Here is a 22738-nt window from a genome sequence, read left to right on the forward strand (position 1 = left end):
AGAGTAGCATTGCAGAATAGAAGGTTGCCAGTCAGACTGGAAGACACTGTTTTGTATCAATTGTATGAATGTTTCTAAGAAAGAAAACAATTGTAAATTCAAACTCAATACTGTTTTTTGTCAAATACAAGTTAAATCACTTTAAAACATACCAGTAAACCACACATACTTAGAAGTCCTCATTCTTTCTCCTTCTCTCTTTCTTCTCAACTCATACCAGTCTGCTGTTCTGAACCTTTAATTCCAGAATAAAAATCAACCTTGTGGCACATTGACTCAAAATTGCAGTTTCTGGGTGGTGGGGTTTTTCTCTGTAAAGTATCATGAAAAGATGAAATGCAGGTGTCTTTTTTTTTTCATCTGTGCAGAATGTCAGTGTGATGTCAGTGGAACACTAAGTGGAATTGCAGAATGTCAGCAGGTAAAGAGAAATTAAAAGGAAGATATTAAATTGTTAAGATAAATTATTGTAACATTTGCTAAGTTAGAAATCTTAGCACTCTTTATTGCTTTTGAACATAAAATACCTAGTTTTATTCATCAAAGGATCAATTTTATGCATCCTAGGGATAGATAAAGTTTTAAAATTTTTTTCTTCTTGAGTTTATATATTTTCTAGTCTGTTTCTGAAGATGATAAATGACAGAGATCATGTCCAGAAAATGGGGGTTTTTTTGTTTGGTTAGGGTTTTTTTTAATTTTCTTTTTTGAGATTAGAAATTTTTTCCTCTTTAGAGGAATTAGAGGGAATTCAATTAGAGGGAACTCAAAGTACTGCGAGATTGAAGTTCTGCAAAGATATTGAAACATTTTTTGATGAAATTTATTTTCTTCACAGGAAAATGGGCAATGCTACTGCAAACCTAATGTTTGTGGAGATTCCTGTGACACTTGTGAAGCTGGTTATTATGCTCTTGAAAAAAAGAATTATTTTGGCTGCCAAGGTAAAATGAATAAAGAACATCTATGGTGGAACATTTGCACTTAGCACAGAAGTCTTTAGAATTCCTTAGGCAGTACTTTTAGAATGGGGATGTTTGAATTACTCATGTGCACAGCATTTTGCACTGGTGCTGTAACCTTGCTTGTGACTCCTGTTTTGCCTTTCAGCAGGAAAATGAACAAGGCAGATGTTACCACTGTGCTTCCCAGTCATTTTGTGCATGTCTTAGAAAACAGGGTGCTTTTAGACTAGGACATAAATCTATTTAGGAAGACTCAGCCTTTCAATCCAGCTTGAAAGTTTTAGCCTTGACATACTTGTTCCTTAGTACAGCATATTATACCTCATTACAGACCTCATTAGAGGTGTCCTTTAGTTTGTGCCACAAGTGCTGTCCCCTGTAGAAAGTCATTCAATGTTGTTGTCCAGTGTCAGTTGAAAATGTGTATTATATGAACCCATATGTTGCAGTTTTGTCAGATTAAATATTGGGGTACCAGGCTTAGAAACATTAACATCTTGCAATTTTTGTAATTTAGGTTTTAGATTTTGTTGTTAGTGGGTTTTTTTAATATAATTATTCTTTATGATATTGCTGCAGGAATTCTGACTTGCTGGGAACACATTTGCATAGCAGTTCTGCAAAACTGCAGCCCTGCATTTAGCAATGTAGCAGGGTGTATTATTTGAGGGTTTTTTTTAAAGTGACTTTTGTCTCATTCTAAGGAGAAATTATAAAGGAAACAGGCACAAACACAGGAAGCTCAAAATAATTGCAGCTTATGCACGTGTATTAAGTTGTGCTTGAGAGAGTCTAAAGGGCTCTGGGAGGAGGAAGCGAGTCATTAATGGTGTTTAATCAGGTGAAGCCATGGTGTGTTTGCTGATAACTTCCACCTCTCCTTTTCTGGTTGGCTTCTGCTGTTGGCGTGCCAGGCTGCAGGTGTGATGTTGGAGGATCCCTCAGCCCAGCCTGCTCCCAGCCCTGGGGCAGCTGCCGGTGCAGAGTGCACGTCGTGGGCACCACGTGTCGCGAGTGAGTCCAGCTGGGCTCCTGGCACAGCCTCAGCACAGTCCCTTGTTATGCTTTCATCTGACATTCTGGGTTTGTTGATGATTAACTTGGTAAATTGCACTGGTTATTGATATTAATTTTCCTGGGGAGTTTCCTTCCTATATTTTACTAAGATTTTCTGACTTGTTTACTTAAATAACCAATACCAGTTTTGCAATATGTATTTATGTATCTATCAAGAGTTGTATAGGAAAATGTATCAAAGCTGTGAAAGCTTCTGCAAAGAAAGTTCTTATTGCATCCCTGTAACCAGCTGTCTTGAATCTATGAGCTGGTGTCAGAATTCCTCAGTCACCCGTAGATCATCTCTCTTCCACTGCTTTTTGCCCTTAGATGTAGATCATAAATGACTGGTAATTCTTTGCTGATTTGTTGTGGGCTTTTTTCCTTCTTGAAAGGCCTGAAAAAAACTATTTTTTTCCTGATCTGCACCACATGAAGTTTGAGATTGAAGATGGTACTACTGTCCAAGGAGAGAAAATTCGGTTTGGCTATGATCCTCAGGAATTTCCTGGCTTCAGTTGGAGAGGATATGCACAGATGTCCTCTATACAAGTAAGCTGGTATTTCACTCAAGACTTCGGGGTGAAAATGAAAACAAAAGTACATGGCACATATGTCTTTATAATACTGCTATGTGTGTGGAAGGTCATGGAAAAAAAGAGAAAAGGACAGGATCTGACTAATCCAAACTCTTTGGCACTGTGTTGCTGTTGGGATTAGTGAGTTGTGGGTATTTTTGTCAGGTCATTTGCATGTTGCTTGTGCAAATATGCCTCCTTCAGAAATGTTCTTTGAGGTTGGTTTTTTTGTGAGACAGCTGTAAAGAGGGAACTTACAGCTTTAAAATCTATAATACTAAGTGCAGAAATTCTTGTCAAGCCAAGAACAGTGGGAACAGCAGAAGGTTAATGCTTGGCTAAATAGTTTGAATTGCACAGGTCCATGACAGTCAGTATCCACAAAATTTTCAGGTAAATTCCAACTGCTGTCACCCAAGACATCTTACACTTGAACTTACATTGGGTAGAGAAGTGCTAGCTTTTATTATGAAAGATACCTTCAAATTACAGCAAACAGGAAAATGTGTGGTTCAGTAAAAGAAGCTGTGAGCAGGGGCATATTGGCAACAATTATTTTAGTTTCACGACAGACTATGAATAAACTAAACAATAGCTGAGGGAATAAGTAAATCACAGGTAGAAAGTCGCCATAATTTCTCTGAGAAGGGCCCTTCAGACTTTGGATTGAACTGCTGATCAAATGAAGCAGAATTTTAAAACAGTAGGTTTGAGCAATAAATGGGATTTGTTCACTCCCCTTGAAAGCAGGGCTTTGGTATAGTCGTGTCTGGCCTCCGTTTGTCCAGGGACTAATGAATTACTATAGCATGGAACAAAAGCACATAACCATTGTGCAATGATTTCCTCTATGTTCTTCTTCCTTCAGTCTTCTTTTGTTGTTTTGGTCTTGGTTTTTTTTTTAATCCCAGATAATTTTTGAATTTTCAGTATTATTGCACACTCGTAAATGAAGGCAGCTCTTCGGTATCTGATTTCTTAACGCCTGCTTTCTAATTCAGCTGCTTTTTGCGTTTCTTTTCCATGGGCATTTTGTACAGGCTTTTTGTTCTGTTCTCAGATGTGGGTAACAGAGAAAACATTTGCATTTGGGAAAGCAGAGTGGACCACAGTGGGGAGGTCACTGTGCCACAAATAGCTTGGAAAGGGACAGCGGGTGGATTGTGATGGATGAACTGGTGGGAGCTAGATAGCGAGGGGAGCTTTAGGATTTTGGATAGAAATAAAGAAACCAAACTCATGAGATTGCACCAATCCTGTTCTTTCCTAATCCACCACTGATCCTTAACATGTCTTTTAGTTTTTCTGAAAACTAAATAATGGGGCTGTGTGAACGCAGAGAATTTTGTGGGTCTGGAGGTGTCAGTTCAGCTCCAGGACAAGGACAGCATTCCTGGTATTGCAACTCTGAGCAACTTTAGGAGCTGGTAGAGGATCAGCAGCTTCAGGGACAGTCTGAGGTGTCTGCATGCTGTGGGATCTCAGACTAGGATCAATGAGTGTGGCCTATTACTTGGAAAGGCAGGAATATCAACAGCCATATGCCTCCTTTATGGCATCAGTGGGGACAATAATAGTAAAATACTGTTGCTGAATCACACTTACATGTTAGTTGAGCCTTCTGTGTCCTTCTGGATCAGCTGGTATTCAACAAGAGTTTTATTTCACAGGGGATTTTGTTCCATGCTCTTTTGTAAGCTGCCCATGCCTTTTTGTCTTTGCCAAGTGGTTTTTCTTTCTCTGGGTGATAGTAACAAGTAATGTACTATCCATTCCTCCTTTTTCCCTTTTTTATTTTTCCCAGCCAGAGGTGGTTATGCCTATCACTGTGGCTTCCCCTAAGCTCTTCCACCTAGTCCTCCACTATGTCAGCCTGGGCTCAAAAAGCTCTAAAGGGAAGATCTCAGTTGCTGAGGGAAAACATATTGGCACTAATTATACTTGTAAGTGAATTAATTTTCTCACTAGGCTTCCCTGTCTTTCTCTGTCATAGACCAGCACTGCCATTCCAGTATATACTTTTCTGCATGTGCCTTTTTCTTGTAGGACTTTAGTCTGGTGCTTGCATGGCTTCTGACTGTTTTCCAATACAGCACTTTATGGCTGTTTTTGTTTATTAACTTCCATTTTGCAGAATGAAGTGAGGATAACTTTGAATGTGGAAAAATCAAACCTCTACTTATTTCACATTATCCTGAGGTATATTAACCCTGGAGGGGAAACATTATCTGGTCGTATATCTGCTTGTCAAACTCAGCCTGGAGCAGGTAGGTGTAACTCAGCAGTGCAACAGCTCAGGTGAATGTTAGATCAGAGAAGACTTTCCAAGGTGCACCTAAGTCAAGTCTTTAATGTTGCTTAAAAGGCATCGCTTTTAACAGTGTCAGTGCTTTTGCGCTTCTCCTTGTATATTTTGCTGTGTAATTGATGTGGCTGTGTTTGCATGAAACTCTTGCTTGCAGTAGTAATCAGCATTTGTTTCTTCAAATGTTTGCCACACTTAGTACTTTCAGTTCTGTACTTGGAAGCTCTGAACTGTAGGTTTTATGAAGCTTTTAAAGAAGGGGTAGCAACACTTTGTTTTACTTGCCTTTAATATTCAAGTTTTAAATGTGGCTTTTGCCTTCATTCAATGAGTAGGGTTTGTTTAAAATGATGAGCCCAGTCTACCAAGTTCTGATTACAGACCTCAAAAACATATTATGCCTTTCAGACCTTGATAAAAGATAAGTACTCCATATCCTTTGAATGGTAGGGGCATACCAGGCCTATGTGTCTTACTATTCCTGCCTTATTGAGAGGAGTAAAGTTATAGATCCTTTTAGAGATTCAAGTAAGACAAAACTGAAGACTTCACAGACACCATTCAGCAGAGTGGCAGAAATTTGTGGCCATCACTGGCTTCCAATGTCTGGGACACAGGGAACCAGATTTGGTCTGTGTCCAGGGTCTTCAACAAGGAAACCTTTAATATTCATAACAGTTGATCCTCATGACTTCTATTTGACAAAACATACCACAGCTTTATTTCTGTAGTACATAGAGTCACAGAATTATCTGGGTAGAAGGGAGCTTAAAAATTATCCAGTTCCAGCCCCCTACCACGGGCAGGGACACCTTCCACTAGACCAGGCTGCTCAGAGCCCATCCAACTTGGCCTTGAACACTGCCAGGGATGGGGCATCCACAACTGGCCCGTCGTCTCTGTCTAGAAGTTATCTGTCTGTAAGTAAGCATTTTAGATGGTGCTGAGAACCTCCAACACCTGAAGTATTTGACTTAAAGTCACACGAGAATGTGTCAGTTGAATATATTGAGCGTCAGTGCAGAGAGAGGTTGAATGGAAAATTATGGAAGGGGAAACCAAAAAAGTGACCATTTCAGATATTTCAAAATGGGCCATTGCAGGGGCAGAACTCTGCTTTTCTGTACCAATTTGCTCAAGAGTAATAAGAATGCAAGCAACAACCACTGCATAGCTCTGTGTCTGGTTGAGTGCATTGCTAATGCATGTTGACTGAAAATCATTGATCAACTCCTGTCAAACAAAGTTTAATGGACCAAATTATCAGTCCAGCCCACTAAGCAAGTAGAGACATTTACACAGTCACTTATGTTTTTTACTCGATTTTTTTTTTCTGGCAGGGGCTGCTCAGAGCAAAGAGTTTGTCTTCCCACCCAGCAAGGAGCCAGCTTTTATCACAATCCCAGGAAAAAGCTCCATAGAGCCTTTCTCACTGGCTCCAGGCATGTGGACTGTCAGTATAATGGCAGAGGAAGTCCTCTTGGTAAGAAAACAATTGAGGAAAACAACTGCTTGAAGGTTGTCATGAAGTTACTGCTCTGGAGTTATTTGCTGGGAAGAACCTTGCAAGCAAGTGAAATTCAGCACTAGTGAAAGGAACAGAATACAATTATGAAAATTTACATTTCTCCCTCTTATTTCTTCTGACTTTCTCCTGCTCTAATTTTTCTTCTCCTTACAGACTTTAAGTCTTATCTGGAATCTGTACCTTCAAATGATAAGGTATTACTAACATACAGCACAAAGCATAAGTGCTCACAAAAATTAGTAATTTTTATGTATCCAATCTTGTGTCTAGAGCTTAGCTCAGCCAAGGCCTTAGTTTCTTGACAAAAAAATCTTCATAAGAGTATTGTAAAATGGGCTGCGTTATGAGCAGGTCAATTTCAGACTGCTTTTATCCTCCTGTCTTTTCTCTGCTTTCATTCACTGAAAAACTGAAAATTTTCTAGCAGCAGTTCTAAGAAATTGCTAGAGAAAGAGAAATTGTTTGAGATGATCATTTATGAAAAACCTTAAATATGATCACAAAGACAGCATACTGAAACTCTTACATATTTCTTACAGGGATAAAAAGCAGTGTCTCCAGTCATTAAGCCTGGGGCTATGTTAAATTTATGGAATACTACATGAAGTGCTAGTAAAGAGCTTGCACACATATTTGTTGCTGAAAGTGACAGTATTACTCTGCTGGGTTTTTTCACTAATACCTTTGAAGAGGTGTATATTGATAGTCTTAGCCCATCATGTTCTCACATTAACAGTTGTTATATTTAAGCTCTAATATATTAATTTAAGTAAGCAAGGCAGAACAAAAACTCACCCAGAGTTGAGATGTGTGCTTGTGACCCGGAGTTGAGATGTGTGCTTGTGTTTTGCACTCAGGGATGAAAACTGCAGGCATCTGGCTGTGTGTTACTGGGCTGCAGGGAAGCTCCCTTCAGTGCATTGTCTTGTACAACACATGATGGGAGAGTGGCTTCAGAGTTTCCCTGACCACAGGGCAGCTGCCTTCGTGCCGTCTTTCTGAAATTACAGAGTCAGGGAAACACATTCTGATGTTATTGGCCCAAGTAGTAACAGAAAAAGCCCCACCCACATTTTGCAGATACCTTCTGCACAAATTGTTTATGTGATTGGTTTCATTCATTGTTACATTGTGAAAGCCTGGAGATGTTCTTTTTGTCATTATTTGAGTGCTTTAGCATTTATTGTATTCTTTGTTCTTAGGATTATCTGGTGCTGTTACCTAGTGATTACTACAAGGCGTCCCTGTTGCAGATCCGAGTTACGGAGCCTTGCACACATCCTGGGCCTGATTCAGCAGAACAGTCAGTAGATGTGCTACAGCCTAAACCAGTGCCTTTGGTTTATTTTGTTATCATCCTGCTGCACTTGAAAACAATAATAATCCTGTGTTTTGTTTTTGTTTTTTTGGTGTAAGCTGCTTGCTGTATCAGCATCTGCCCCTGGACAGATTTTCCTGTGTCCTTGGCTCAGAGGCAGTGCATTTCAGATATGGGGGAGAATCCAGAAGAATACCTGTGCAACAGCCAGCTCCCAATCTGCCAGTGATGGCCCACATCACTGGAAGAGAGGTCAGATTCCTGCCTGCTAATTGCAGTCCCATCTGTGCTGTTGACTATAAACCTACTGGACTAAAATGCTTGCAGATTTACAGCTCAGGATTTTCAGATCTTAACACATCCCTAAAACTGACTCGGCACCAAGCTCTGCATTTTACACAAAACTATGTAAAAGTATCAGTGTAGGCAGATTTCTAACTGTGACTGGAGTGGACATTCCATTCTGGCAAAAGCATTTCATTAAATAAAAATACTTCTCCTTTAGGCATACTGTCCTGTTCAGAAGAAATGACATAATGATTTGTCAGCAGAAATGGCATACATACATCACTCTAAATTAATCTTTTTTTTCTTAAATAGCTACACTTAGGTAAAATGTTTGCTTTTACTGAAAAACAAGCAGAAGCCATTATGCTACTGCTGTAGGTCCTTTGAAAGCAAAGCATGTTTTAGGAAATGAGAAGGTCTACTAGAATTGTGTTTGGCAAAAAGTAAGGTATTTTACCAAGTATGTGATAGTGATGTAAAATGATTATGGCCTCTATTACTGTGCTTGGATAGTTCTTTTAAAAATATCAAGTACAGCAAGAATACTCACATGCCACAGGGTCTGGTGCTTCATCACTGATGCATGTGCAAAATTTACTGGTATGAATAATTGCAGTGAAGTCAAGAGGGCTGTTGACAGAATTATTTACATGTTTAAGTATTTGTAGCCTAAGGAAATACTGAGAAAAATTTGAAAATAATTATGTAGTCAACTGAAGCAAAACCTTTGTAACCACAGCACTTTACTACTTAGAAATATTTTGCATCAAATATTGTGTTAACCACTTTGTGCAAGAAACCTAAAAGAAAAACTTGATGCTTCAAAGTGCTGTTGTTTGCTGGAGAAGATGCTTTCCCTCTTCAGGGAGTAGGGAATCAAAATACAGCATTGCTATAGTAGGAATTTTGTGTTCCTGGAAATATTTTTTTCAGTGGAGAAGTAAACTCAGTTTTTGTATGTTGTTAAGGATAGCTTAGAGATGATGGTGACAATTTTTTAGCATCATAACATTTCTTTCCTTTCTGCTGGGAAAAGAGAAATATTAGTATAGCAATTTCCCAGGGTTATTTTACAGCTTTCCTAGAACAGTTATAATGGCAGCTATTTCTTGAACTTGTTTGACTCTTATTAGAGGACAAAGTGATATTTATAAGCATTGTTTGCATTCTGCTAGGTGTCTTCTGTTGAGGCACTGCAGGACTGGCTCTGGACTAATGCTGACCAGTCCAAAGAGCAGGAAATGGGAGCTTCCTGCAAGAAAAGGGAGTGAAAGATTTAACTCCTTTTTTTGTTTTTCAATTCTTTTGACCCAGGTCAATTTAGAGATGACCATAAATGTTCCTCAAGTGGGTCGCTATGTTCTGGTTTTTGAGTATGCCAATGAAGAGGATCAGATAAACACTGCAGAGGTAACAGTGCATAGCCCTGGACCTGTCACTGAAGGCAGAGTAAGAATATACAGTTGTAAATACAGGTAAGAATTTCTGAAGTAATCACTAAATGGTTAAATAAGCATTTGGATAGTAATTATACTTTTTTATATATTTGAATTCATTTTATGATGTAGATTGTTCAAATTCGAGGGCGATTTAAAAGCAAGTGCAGGATTCTGTGGATTTTGTAGAGGTTTTTAATTCTCTTTGTGCAGTCAGCTCATTAAATATTGCTACTGCTTCAATGAATTGTTTTCCTATTCAAAGGGTTACTTTTATATTTATGTTTTTAAATCCTTATAAACTACTAATCCCCAAGTCCAGTGGAAGAGCATCACTGTTGGCTGCAGATGCCCGCCCTGATTTTCTTCAGTTAAAATTGTGTCCAAGGGCTTTGGCTATAAAAAATGTAGCAGCTAGTGTTACAAGAGTATTCCCACCGTTTCTAACAAGATTTGCTGAAGCAGAAGTGTAAAGGTCTCTGAAATTCTGCCTGTAGTCATCCTCTGGCTCTTAGGCTGTAGGCAAGGTCTTCAGCCAAATGCTTCTTTATCCTTTAATGAGGTTACTGCAGATGTTTCTGCACAAGAGATTTTGCCTGAGTGAGATTGTCTTTAACACTTGAGCACCTCAGCTTATTTTGAGCCCTTGGGAGAGCCTGCCCAGGGCCAGGGGACTACAGACATGCAGCCTTTACTCCCATGAGCCAACTGCTTGGCAGAATGGAGGCTTAGGGATATTCAGGATGAAATTGCTCAGTAAGAAAAGTCATTTTCATCAGCATGTTTGTGATACAGAGCACAGCCATGTGGAGCAGTGACCTTGTCAGGTTATTGCTGGGGAAAGCTCTTATTTTAGCCTGTTAAATAACACTTTGAGCCCCAAACTTCTTGCTATAAATCTTCTGTTTTATTGGGGTTTTGGTGGTTTTTTCTCCAAAACACATTTTTTCCCACATTTTATGGGCTGATTTTGAACATACTTGTTTGTTTATATGATACATTGGAAATGTGTTCATGGAAATACAAAGAAAGCCCTTGCTGCTTTAATGTAGCAATGCAGCAAATCCCTTCTGCAGGCATTCTGCCTGAACTGAGTGGTCACATGGTGAGTGAGCTGCTGTGTCATCTTTCCCAAACAGGAAGTCTCTTCTGATAAAAAATAAATCAAGCAATGACATAGTGAGGTACATGTAGATAACAGTAACTTGTAGAATTGTCATATATTGTGCCAGACTTTCTTACAGCTCAGTGAGCTTGAATATTCCAAATAAAACATGGTAAGAGAATAAAACATCACAGGCTTTGAGCAAATCATGAGTAAGGGACCTATATTTCTCTAGTTGTATGTGTCCCTAGCCCTGAGCTGACCTTTTTTCTGATATATGCTTTAAACAAGAGTGAAAATTCCATATTCTCTGGTTTGTAGAGGAGGCAAACCTGTTTTTTCACTTGCATTGAGGAGTATCTCAGCACACAGAATAGCTTCCTAAGATCAGGCCTTGCCCAGCTGCCACTGTGTGTGCAAGAGCTGCTGATTCACATCCTCAGAGGCACATGGCAGTGGTGGAAAGGAGCTTACACCCCAAGGAGCATGGTCCAGGCAGGAGAATACTAGTTACACACGTGTTACACAGTGTGAAAATGTCTGCAGGTAGCACCTATGTGTGGCTGTCTGTCTACATCCTACTTAAGCCAGTAGCTCAAATGGGTGTCTGAGCTGAGATCTGGAGGCTTCAGCTCTAAACCTCCCAGGATAAGCAGTGCTTTGTACGTGGTAGATCCTGTGTCTCACTGGTGAGGACAGTGCATGTTCTGCAGTGGCCACAGGCAGGTTAGTCACGGTCCAGCAGGAGGGCCAGGTGCTGTGGCTGGCCTGCAGCCAGGCAGTGAAGCTAGGTGACAGCCTAAACAACATGGCAATGCCAGCAGGCTCGTCTTTAATCCTGCCTCTTGTCTCAGTTTCCTTTGTCGCAGCGTTGTAGTTGATGACAGGAACCGTGTCGCAGCCTATGACCTTCTAGCGGACACAAGGATACGTCTGAGGGCGTCATCAAGTAATTTTCTTCTGGTAAGTTCGCATTTCCTTTTCTTTTTGGTCATACTTGTTCCTTGATGGGGTAAACAAAGATATTTGTCTCCCTGTGTTCACATTCTGTAAGGGAACATGTGAAATTATGTATGTTAGATGTTGACTAGACATGATTTATATACACCCCAGAATGCTGAGGCACACTTGTCAGTTCCAAAGACAAAGAGAACTTTGCCTTTATTGGCAAGGTTTTTTCCAGCTTTCTTGTGCTTTGTTTCAGTTCTCCTCTCACTTCTACAAGTAAACTTTAGAGGAAACATATTCTGGTAGCTGTTATACATAATCTTTTATTGTCTTTTTTTTTCTTTTTTTCTAAATCCTCAAAGCCCATGTGGGAGTTTCCCATGTCTCTTACAAAATTCAGGTAATAAATGCATTTATTTCAGGTAATAAATGCATTCATTAATCATATAGCTTTTAGGTATTTTAAATAAAAAGCCTTCACTGACCTCTTTTGGCCACACCAGGAATAAACTTTTCTGGAGACTAAATTTTCTTATGTGTGGTTTCTGCTTTCTATTTTAGAAACACAAGGTTTGTTAAAATCTTGAGCTCCAGCCCAGCTAGTAACAACTAGTAGAACTAACAGTTGATACATGCTTTCTTCACTTCATGAGTCAGTGTAAACTAATACCATTTACATTTTCTGTTAGCTTCCTGCAGCAACTGCTGTGCTAACAAGATCCAACCTTCACAATCTTAAATTGTAAAGTCTGCACTTAGCAAAAGATGGGAAAGGGGAAAAGAAGTGCTTCTGGTGTGTAGACACTGATTATGAAGTCAATGGCAGCAGTTTTGGGATTAAAGACACTCATGTGTTCCCTTCATGCAGAGCAGAGAGGCAAATGGGAGCCACCTCCAATGCTTTCCTTTATGTCTTTACCACCATGGGTACAGCAGGACTACCACAGATTCATTTGTTCATGTCCACTTTTAGTTAAAATAAAAATTCCCATATGAAGTCCTGCTTCTTTTGAAATGAGTTCTGAATCCTGGGTGAGAAATCCTGGTGTCACTTAAATTCACTCCCATGGACTTTGCACTAGCAAGTGTTTGTGCCTTTATTTGAGAGAGTCTGGGAGTTCCCTCAGGAAAGTCTCAAAGTCTCAAAAGTCTCAAAGATCTTTTCCCTCCTACTCCTCTACATTCCTTGCCTTGCTTCTCAGCCTTTGAGCTGGTCTTCTGTCTTTCCCTTTTCCACACATGTATGCTTACCTTTTAGTTATGTCTCTCCTGAACAGCCAATATTCTCTTGACAAGGACAGAAAAATGCTATTTAACCCTGAGGCATTGAGTTGCAGGGAGGTAAAAGGATCCAAAATCTTGTGGGAGGTCTATGACAGAATATGGCTTTGGGCTCATATCGCCCTATGCTAAAATTAGGTTTCATCCTTCCTGTTCAGGCCTGGCCCTGTTATTTATGATATTAATTGTTAATTGTGCCTTGTGCTTATTTTTCAGCACAAGGTTTGCATTATATCAGCTGAAGAATTTTCTCCAGAATACGTCGATCCTAAAGTACAGTGCATAGCTGCTTACAGAAGTAACAGTGATGGAAGGTAACTTGCTTGGTTTTATCCTTCCTATTATCTGAGGACAACCTTGAAAGGTAGAATAAATAGTGTTTTAATTTTTTTGAGTGGAGATTTACTCAGTGACTCACAGGTGATTTGTAGGCCACTTCTGTAAAGTAGTCTTTGTAAAGAAGCTGAAATGTTAGTGTCAATCTATACAGTCTTTGCACAGAATTTTGTTGATAAGAGCCTATTCCTAGCCCATCTGAACTTCCCAGTGCTGATGTGTGAGAAAACATATATCTTTCACATGCCATCCAGTAGGACAGATGTCCAAGCTGGAAAATCATTCCTAGTTTAGTGGTCTGAAATACTTACTGTTCCATCTGAAGTTTTCTTCTGCATGTTACTGCTTCAGCTGTCCCAAAACAGCTTTAATTTGTCACTAGGTGTGGGATGTGACTGCCCTTTCAGGCACAACTTGGCAGCCTCAAATTACTCAACATGAAAACTCCTGCTTCCCAAACAAGCCATTCCCTTTTCCCTGTCATAGTGGGGCCCCTAGGGTAGGTGTGCCCTCATCATTCACCTCACACAGTAACACCAGCTGATCCTTCTTCTCCATCATACTTTATAGGACCAGTAATTAGGGGACTCATGTACTGCTTGGTTAATCCAGGCTGACAGCTCTTCTCTTGCTGTGAAGATCTGAACCTGAACCTTGCCTTCCCCAGTGGTCAAGTTTGGGATCTGCAGAGCATCTCCTCTGTCCTGTTGAAGCTCTTCCCCTCCCCGTCTTTTGTTCTTTGGGACAGAGTGGAACTGTCACTGCAGCTTCCAAATTAGGGACCTCCACATTTCAGTGCCTGCTGCACTCCCCAGGATGTGCCTCGTGATTCCTACTCCTAAAGCTTTCCTTCCTACTGATCTAGCAGTGGGAAGGGTCTCAAAATAAAAGTGAACGTCATTTGCAGGACTTAAGAGTCAAAAAGAGTTGGTGATTTGGTCTAATAGTTTTCCAAATGGTAGCTTGTAATATAATGGTTGAATTGAAACAGAAAGCAGAAAAATCTGGGTAGTAAATTGGATAAAAACATGTGACTGTGCTTGGTTTCCAAACATGCATAGCATTGAATCACAGCTTTAATTCTCCTGCTCATTGTTACCACTGAGAGCAGCTTTCTAAGACTGAAAATACTTGTCCTTCCACCAGATTTATTTTGCAAATACAGGCATTTATATTTTAAGTAAAACAGGGAAAGATGAGTGAAAAACATGATTCGAAATAAAATAAATGTAGAAACTTACATATTTGACTTTGGTTTTCTGTTAGGTATTTTTTTAAACTCTTGATAAATTAGCGTTTTTTAGTGTAGGTTTTTGTTTTGTTTTTGTTATCTGCCAGCATTTTTGCTTTCCTGAAAGTGTTTTAAGTTCATCAAATTGGAAGATGCAGAGGCTTGGTTCAGTTTAACAGTATTGTAAGTGGATGCTGCACGTGATTTCCCACACAGGCCTGGCAAATACATCTCAGTTCTGAAACATACTTGCAATTCCAGTTCTGGATCAGTCTTGATTCAAGATTAATCATTGTCTGTTGAGTACTTACTAGAAGTGAATAAATACAGCCAGGAAACCCCCCAAAATATTTTATCCTGCAGTCTTGGAAAATTCTTCTCTAAATCCCAGAATTAATTATGCCAAGGAAGAAATAGTTAAACACAGCAGTGAATGAATAAGAATGCTTTGAAGGAATACTGTTATTTATTTTGGCTCCAGTTCTACAAATATTTGAGTATATACTTAACTTCTAAATACTTCAGTAGTCCCATTGACTTCAGTGGGAAAACTTGCATGTTTAAAGGATCCTCCTATGTAAATATTTGTAGAACTGAGAATTCAATATTAGTGCAGATTCTAGTGAATGTAACTAACTGGATTAACTAAAATGTATTTAATTTTTAGTGCTCCTGATTCCCTTAAGTTTCCTCTTCCTCAGCAAATTCTTTCCACTGAAACCTAAAGTTATGTGAATTTTGTGTGAATAAAATCAGTTAATACATTAAAAGTGTACACACTTTCCCGTTCTTATGGAGGTTAAATCCATACTTCTTGTTTTCATTTACTTTCTGATCATTCATAAAGAATCCAAATAGGTACAGGAGTTATTATTGCATTATCAATTATAATATAGCCTAAGACATTGACTTTAAGTCAGCAGCCTTTTCTGTTATGATTAAGACTTTCTCCTGGCCCCAAGGATAATTGCTGTGGTTCTGTGTTTAGTGCAGCATGCATTCCCTCAGTGTTTGAGACTCCACCAGGAGCTTTGGTTTTGAATGCATTCAAAGATGGGAAGATTTCTGAAGTGCAGGAGAATATACTCCATGATCCATTGAGTGCCATTTTACCTGCTGGTTCAGTTCATGGAGTCACCTTGACACCATTGCAGGTACCTCGTATTTTGAAAACTTTGTTTTGCAAGTCACAAGGTATGTTCTTAGTAAAGTTAAATAGATGAAATTCTGTAAGATAATAAAAGGTGGATGATGTGATATGATGAAAATGTTGCAAACTAAGTAAGCCACAGAGACAATAAAAAGAATGGTGGTGGGGGGGGAACCCCAAACACCAGTTTCTTTCTGGACTACACAACAGTTGTACAGACTGCAGAAGAATGTTAAATGTGCTTGGCAGGCAAACAGAGCATGCAGTTGTAATGCCATTTTCCTTGAAGAAATTGAACTTGCTGAGAGATGCTAAGCCCCCTCTTTTTCACTGCTGGTAGGGGGCACTGAGCACAGCTGGTAAGCCCAAGAATGTTTCACAAAACAAATCTATTCTGTGATTTAATACCAGAGCTGTTCTTGTTTCTCCAGAACCAGATCACCTTGAATGGCAGAGTGCCCCACATGGGCCGATACGTATTTGTGGTACATTTTTATCAGCCGGCACATCCAATGTTCTCTGTGCAAGTCCATGTGAATGCAGGACATGTGTGGTCAGGTAGGCATCTGAATTTGACCTAACCCCTTTCCTTTCTTAGCATTTTGGGATATGGAGCTGTGTTGGCTTGACCCTGGATAGACACAAGGTGCCCAAAGTTTCAAACACTTTGCTTCCACCTTTCCCTTTTTCCTGAGCTCAGCTTTGCTCCCAAATTTGTCCAACTCCTCCCACTGAGTGGCACATGGGTACAGAGAATGTGGGCCGTACTCCGCTCATCACAGGTTGCCTCTGTTCCTCCCTCCTCAGTGAGGGACTGCTCACAGTATTCCCATGCTTTAGTGTGGGATCCCTCACATGGGAGACAGTCCTCCACCAGCTTCTCCAACATGAGTTATTCTCCTGGTCTGCAATTCCTCACTAATTTCTCCAGTGTAGGTGCTTTTCATGGGGTCACAAGGCCTGCTAGGAGACTGCTCCTGTGTGGAATTCCCAGAGGTTCACAGACCCTATTTGAGCATCCACCTGCTCTTGAGGGGGTCTCCTCCACAGGCTGCAGGTGGATCTCTGGTCCAGCACCTGGAGCTCTCCTTCACTGGCCTGGTGACTGCAGATTTGGTTCTCTTGCATGCTCTCACTCTTCTCTGTGGCTGTACCTGCTGTTGAGCTGGGGTTTTCCCCCTTTGTTAAATGTGTTATTCCAGAGGCTCTACCATGGTCAGATGCAGCCTTGGCCATTGTTGGATCTGTCTTGGAGCTGACTGGGATTGGCTCTGTGGGACATGGAAGAATGTTCTTAGAGATTTTCATAGAACCCACCCCAGTAACCTTCTGCAATCAAAACCTTCTCACATAAACCCAATACATTTTTTTCTTCTAGGTACTTTTAATGCTTCATTCTGCCCTCATACTTCTGGCTGTCGGGTTCAGGTGGTTGCAGCAAACCAAATTGAGCTTGACATTTCTGAAGCCATGGTCTCTGTTACAGTGATAATACCGGATGGAAGAATGCTGGTTCTGGTACGTGTATTATGTAAATGTACTTGAAAATGTTATTCTCAGTTTCGCCATTCATTTACTGATAGATGCAAAGATAAAATCCAAAAAGAATAAATTTGTTAATGTTGTGTTTCAGATTTTTAGGATCTTTTGCACTGCTTTTATTTTAAATTTTTAAGATATTCTGCACTGTTTTTGTTGTACACTGCTTGTAGCATCACAACTTTGAGGGCAGTATGCAAAGTTTATTTTCTTATTTTTGGTTAAAATCTTAAAGGTTTTGAAAAATTCCAGAATGCATAATGAAGCAACATTTAAATATGTAAATGCCTTAGCTTGTGTCTTTTTGTTTTTCTCTGAAATGTACAATTTAGCTTTCTTATTGTTTTAAGGAAAATATCTTAGTTGTTCCAGCAGACACCTACAGTTACACAATTCTTGACAAAAAGACAGTGGACAAGTCATTTGATTTTATCAGCCAGTGTGGAGGAAACAGTTTTTATATTGAGTAAGCATCACTTTCTAAAACACTGAACATTGACAACAAACTGGGAATAATATTACTTTTACTCTGCGTTAAAGAGCTGCCTTAAATCCCTATAATTGTGCTACATTAAAATGCTTTTCACAGCTTATGCTAGCCCATTGAATTTCCATGAGTCATTTTTCATTGACTTTCTGTTGCAAATGCATTGTAAAGGTAGAGCTTTATTCCTCACAGTACAAAAGAGGAATATGTCATCTTCCTGTCTTTGGTATTTCCATCTTTGGTATTTGGTATTTTGCTTGGCATGTCTGAACTGATACAACTAATCCACACTTGCTATGATAAAACCTCTTACCTGCATGTTCAAAGCTATTCACCCTGATTCAATGAAAGTATATCCTTGCATGTGTGCTGATGCCATCCTTATGTCAAACTGCTTGAAAGACTGAACCACTGCAAAGCACTCTCATAGCAATCCTGAGTGCCAGCACTTAAATGATTTATATTCCAATTTAAACAGCCCAGAACGATCATCAGCCTTCTGTAAGGACTCTGTGAGGTCGCTGGTGGCTTTCTACAACAACGGAGCCCTGCCATGTGATTGCCACAGTGCAGGTGCCACCAGCCCTACGTGCAGCCCCCTGGGAGGGCAGTGTGCTTGCAGACCTAACGTCGTCGGTCGCCAGTGCAGCCGATGCCAAACTGGCTTCTATGGATTCCCGTTTTGCAAGTGTAAGTATGTGCTTGCACTCCTTCAGCTCCTGGCCTGGCCACCTGCTGAATCCTCTGAATTTGCTGCAGGTGTACTGCTGCCTGACTTTTCTTTGTAGAGCCTGATCCTGTGAGAGGCTGGTCAGGCTGTTTTAGCTTTACCACAGCATTAGCTTCCAGTTTAAGGCAGAAGAAATCCCATTCCCCTAAAGCACACCTAGCTCGTGGTGAAGTGACCCTTTGCATGTGTTGTCTGATCAGGTGTGGTAGGCTTACAGCTGAACTGGTTAAAATCCATATTGCCACTATTCCAGTGAAATGGATTTTTTTCTGGGCTGACTGTTAAATCATTTCCAAGTTGTTAATGGTTAATCCCATTTTACACCTTCAATCTTTTCCATAGATAACCAGAGACACAGCATTCCTAATTCCTCAAATTCTGATGTTAATAACAACAGATCTATACATTACACCAACAGCTCAGCTGCTTTCATAGATACTATACTCGATGTTTATAAACATTGCTTTCTAAAAGTGGTGCCCTTGACACCAAATCTGATCCTTGGCAGTTTTGGCAAGTGATAAACAATGTCTGTGGTGAAGTTAAGCAGCCCATCCATGGAAAAGAGCCAAGCACTAAACCTGCTCTTTGAAACTATTGTTGCAGTCACATAGTTGGTTTCTATGACCCTGAACATTAAACTAGTGAGAGAAAAGAGTCATGTTTTCTATACATAAAGGTTGTGTGTATTTGTTACATATTCAGTAAGAGTTGATTTTTGTAAGATGAGATGTGGCTGATTTGTGGAACAATTTCTTTGATCTAGTATGCAACTGTGGGCAGCGTCTTTGTGATGACGTGACTGGTAAATGCATTTGCCCTCCACGAACTGTGAAGCCAAAATGTGAAGTGTGTGAGAAATATTACTTCAGCTATCATCCCCTTGCTGGCTGCAAGAGCTGCAACTGCTCAGAAAAAGGAATTGTTGATGTGGCAAACCCAGAATGTGAAAAAACCAGTGGGCAATGCAAGTAAGTTTGCGTTATGTATGTTAACAAGGCATGGATGGTTTGCTTCAATGCTCTTTTCAGATGTTTGGAGAGGTAATGGGAAATTTAAGTTATTCACTCTTCAGTGTGAGCAAAATGGATTTTATCCACTGTGAACTGTGGTAAACTAACCCAAGCTTTGTGGGTGATTGAGGTCTCTGTAATTATTCATATACTTGCAATTCCCCATTTTTCTGTTACCAGGTGCATGCCTTGATTAATGCCCAGGCACATTTTCCAGCTATAAATCTTCTTCCAGCTCTGCTTACCTATATTCAATGTTTTACACCTTGGCATACAGAGAGAGTAGTTCTGCACTGCGAGCGCTGAATAGCTGCAGAAGTCTAATTCTATTGTGAGCATTTTTATCCTTCAAAGTCAAATCCATTCCTACTCAGTTCTGTGGCCATTTATAACGTCACACTATTCAAAATCTGAGAACAATACTAACCTTTTCTCTGTGGAAGTCATAAAGTTGTGTCACAGCCATGCAATCCCTTCAAACATCCACCTCCCTGTTTTATTTTCCCTTCCCTGCTCCATTCCTACCTCCCTTATTGACTTTCTCTCCTTTGTGTTTGATAAAGATGCAAACCAGGAATAAAAGGCCGTCGGTGTGATCAGTGTGCTCCTGGAACTTATGGTTTCCCTAACTGTGTGCCATGTAGCTGTAACAGAGATGGAACAGAGCCAGATGTTTGTGATCCCCAGACAGGAATTTGTCTTTGCAAGGTCAGATAAATCAAATTACTTCTGCATTCACAAGCATCATTTGCATGCCAGTGACTATTTCTTATATAATGGGGTGAATAAAGTGAGTTTATCAGTAAATTTTCAGTAAAAATTTAATGCAGCTGTACGAAGCCATCACACTTTGCTGTATGTGCACAGATTATCATGGTCACATTAAATACAATTTTTTAATGGCTTCAATATCTGTCAGTTATACAGGTGGTCTTAGTTTTTGCAGGATGTTAGAGAGCTGCAGAGTGGGTGCCCATTGAATCACTGAAGCAGTCTGTATGTACCCTGCACAAATCCACTTTATCCATCTGCATCTTGCCTTTTGGATGTTAACCAAGTCCCATGCTTTTTTTAGCCATATTATGTCAGTTGACATTTTACCACATCATTATAGCTAGGAAATCTTCTTTTGTTCTGATCTGCATAATTAAATGCGATAAATGTGAACTTTCACAAGTGACCTTTTATATTGTGGGTTTGCAAAAGCCAGCAGGAGGGTTTTGGCAAGCAAGTTACCAGCTGTCTCTGACTAATATTTATTACTCAGTGGTTCACATTTCAGATTATAAACTGCAAAGAAAGCTTACGAGATAGCCTCCAAGACAGTTTTATTTGCATTTGTAATATAGCCTATCCAGACAACCACGTATTTTCATTCATTGGTTTCTGTACATTTAAATATACGTTCTTTCAGAAGATTTGTTTCATATGCAGGAAATTTTGGGGACCTCAGCAATGCAAAAAGAAAAGCACTGAAATTTCTTTGAACTATGCCCTAACAGGAGAATGTTGAAGGTCCAGCATGTGACACTTGCAAACCAGGATCCTTTTATCTGAACCCTTCTAACCCCAGGGGATGCACACCTTGCTTTTGTTTTGGGGCAACCAGCAGCTGTCGCAGCACGGATCGTCGTAGAACCAAGGTGTACCAATGATCTTTTTTCTTTTCTATCATGAACTTACACTTGTTCCATTGAGGACATTTCAGATTTCTTCTAAAGTTGAAAGTATATTTTATTAGCTTCTAAGGATGAGAAATATTCTCCAAGCAATTCTCCAAGTACAGCTTCCTCAAGATTAGGAGTAGTCTGAAAGTGCTGTTCAGCAGAAATGGCTCTTTTAACCTGTTTGTTTACAAGTCACTAGTTGGACTGAAGTTGAGCCAGCCTTTATCTTGCTTGCTTTATCTTCAAACTCATATGTCATCATTGAAGTCAATGATCTCCTTCAAGATGATTTGACAAACACATATCATTTTACATATCTGTATTATAGATGCATTAAGAATTGTGTGACAGATTCTATGGAGATTGTGAAAATTGTCTTTCTTACCTCCTTGTAAAAGAGACATGACATCAAGTGTGAGAAACAAAGATTTTAGTAGCATAAATGGCTGTAGGCTGAAAAATCATGTGGCTGGGAAAAAAAAGACTGAAAAAAAGGCAACAGCTGCTTGAAAAAAGGCAAGAGAAAGGAAGAAAAGAGGAGAGCTGGAGTGGTGGATGAGGAGTTTAGTTTAGGTTTAGACATAGACTAGATACAATCCAGATTGTGCCCTTTACTGTTTACAAGCAAAAGATGAAAACGTGGCCTAAGTGAAATCAGTAAAAAACTTCCTCTAGTCATTACTTGTCCTCACCAAAAACTGTTAATGAAAACGTGTCTATTTTTTTTTGGTTTTTGCTATGGCCAGTGAAGGGCAATTCACCAGAACCCAGAACTGTTCTGGTACATCATACACATGATGCTCTCTTTCCTCCAGCATAATGATAAAAAAAAGAGGCATAGTCTTTCATGAAACAACAGCCATAAACATAAAATGTGCATTAAAGAGGCGGAATATTAGGCTATATTGCCTGCCTCTCTAAAATGTCATGCAATGCCCCCTCCCTCACAGTTAACCTGTTCCAAACTCTGTCTTTGAGAGACAAAGATTTGATTCTGGAATGGACTTTAGAAAGCATCTCCAAATTATATTCTCGGGTTTGTGTGCACAATTCCTATTACTCCCAAAAGGCTACGTCTTCCTGTGGCTGAAGACAGAATTTAGTTTCCAGGTGACAAACCAAATGCCTGCATCCCAAGTAGCTTTGGCATGTCTTCTTCATATTTTCACTCTCTTTTGGAGGTCCATGGAATATCCATTGTTCAAAGACTTCAGGCTGACTCTGAAGGAGTTGGATCTCATCTAAGGGAATTAAAGCTGCCAAACAATTTTTTCTCGTTACTTGGTGCTGGTAAAGTTTTAACAAAGGATGAGGCAAACTTTTGGTTTCCTTTATGTTTTTCATTAGTTTGTGGATATGAGGAACTGGCGCTTGGAGGCAGTAGATGAACATATGGACATTCCAGTCACTTTCAATCCAGTCAGTAACAGTGTGGTGGCTGATGTTCAAGAATTGCCAGCTTCTGTGCAAAATTTGTACTGGAAAGCACCACCATCCTACTTGGGAGAGAAGGTAAATGCCACTTAACTCTTCTGGTTTAGTAACATGTAATCATTTTTTTACCAGTGTCATTGATAAAGAGTCTCATTATTTTTCTTAGGTAAGTTTGTCTCTCTTCACTCATCTCTCTTACCTGTCATGTAAGGAATCACACCATTTTACTTCTGAGTATGGTTTTGAAATTAACCAATAACACAGAATTAATCATATTGCTTGGTGCCAGACAGGTCTTAATGTGAACAGCATGATCAAGAACTCAATGGCTCCAATGTCTCAA

At 39.7% G+C, this 22738-nt stretch overlaps 1 protein-coding gene across 2 annotated transcripts in view; it reads left to right on the top strand.

Moving 5' to 3' along the window:
* LAMA3 (laminin subunit alpha 3) overlaps window positions 1-22738 on the top strand; it is a 106170-nt gene that overhangs the window by 39043 nt on the left and 44389 nt on the right. The window contains exons 18-37 of one of the 2 annotated variants that reach the window (XM_071418332.1): window positions 369-421; window positions 839-944; window positions 1880-1979; window positions 2417-2573; window positions 4404-4542; window positions 6245-6387; window positions 7635-7735; window positions 7849-8002; window positions 9353-9513; window positions 11434-11542; window positions 13025-13122; window positions 15364-15529; window positions 15957-16083; window positions 16904-17043; window positions 17415-17530; window positions 18030-18241; window positions 19048-19252; window positions 19858-20002; window positions 20797-20937; window positions 22309-22473. In XM_071418332.1, coding sequence (XP_071274433.1) covers window positions 369-421; window positions 839-944; window positions 1880-1979; window positions 2417-2573; window positions 4404-4542; window positions 6245-6387; window positions 7635-7735; window positions 7849-8002; window positions 9353-9513; window positions 11434-11542; window positions 13025-13122; window positions 15364-15529; window positions 15957-16083; window positions 16904-17043; window positions 17415-17530; window positions 18030-18241; window positions 19048-19252; window positions 19858-20002; window positions 20797-20937; window positions 22309-22473 — 2738 coding nt within the window. Of the gene's footprint in view, window positions 1-368; window positions 422-838; window positions 945-1879; window positions 1980-2416; window positions 2574-4403; window positions 4543-4733; window positions 4867-6244; window positions 6388-7634; window positions 7736-7848; window positions 8003-9352; window positions 9514-11433; window positions 11543-13024; window positions 13123-15363; window positions 15530-15956; window positions 16084-16903; window positions 17044-17414; window positions 17531-18029; window positions 18242-19047; window positions 19253-19857; window positions 20003-20796; window positions 20938-22308; window positions 22474-22738 lie in introns of both variants that reach the window. The other variant, XM_071418340.1, reaches the window with a different exon arrangement.

The sequence above is a fragment of the Agelaius tricolor genome, unplaced genomic scaffold (genome assembly GCF_023055355.1).
Source record: "Agelaius tricolor isolate 1412-34295 unplaced genomic scaffold, bAgeTri1.0.p SCAF_2, whole genome shotgun sequence".
Taxonomy (NCBI): domain Eukaryota; kingdom Metazoa; phylum Chordata; class Aves; order Passeriformes; family Icteridae; genus Agelaius; species Agelaius tricolor.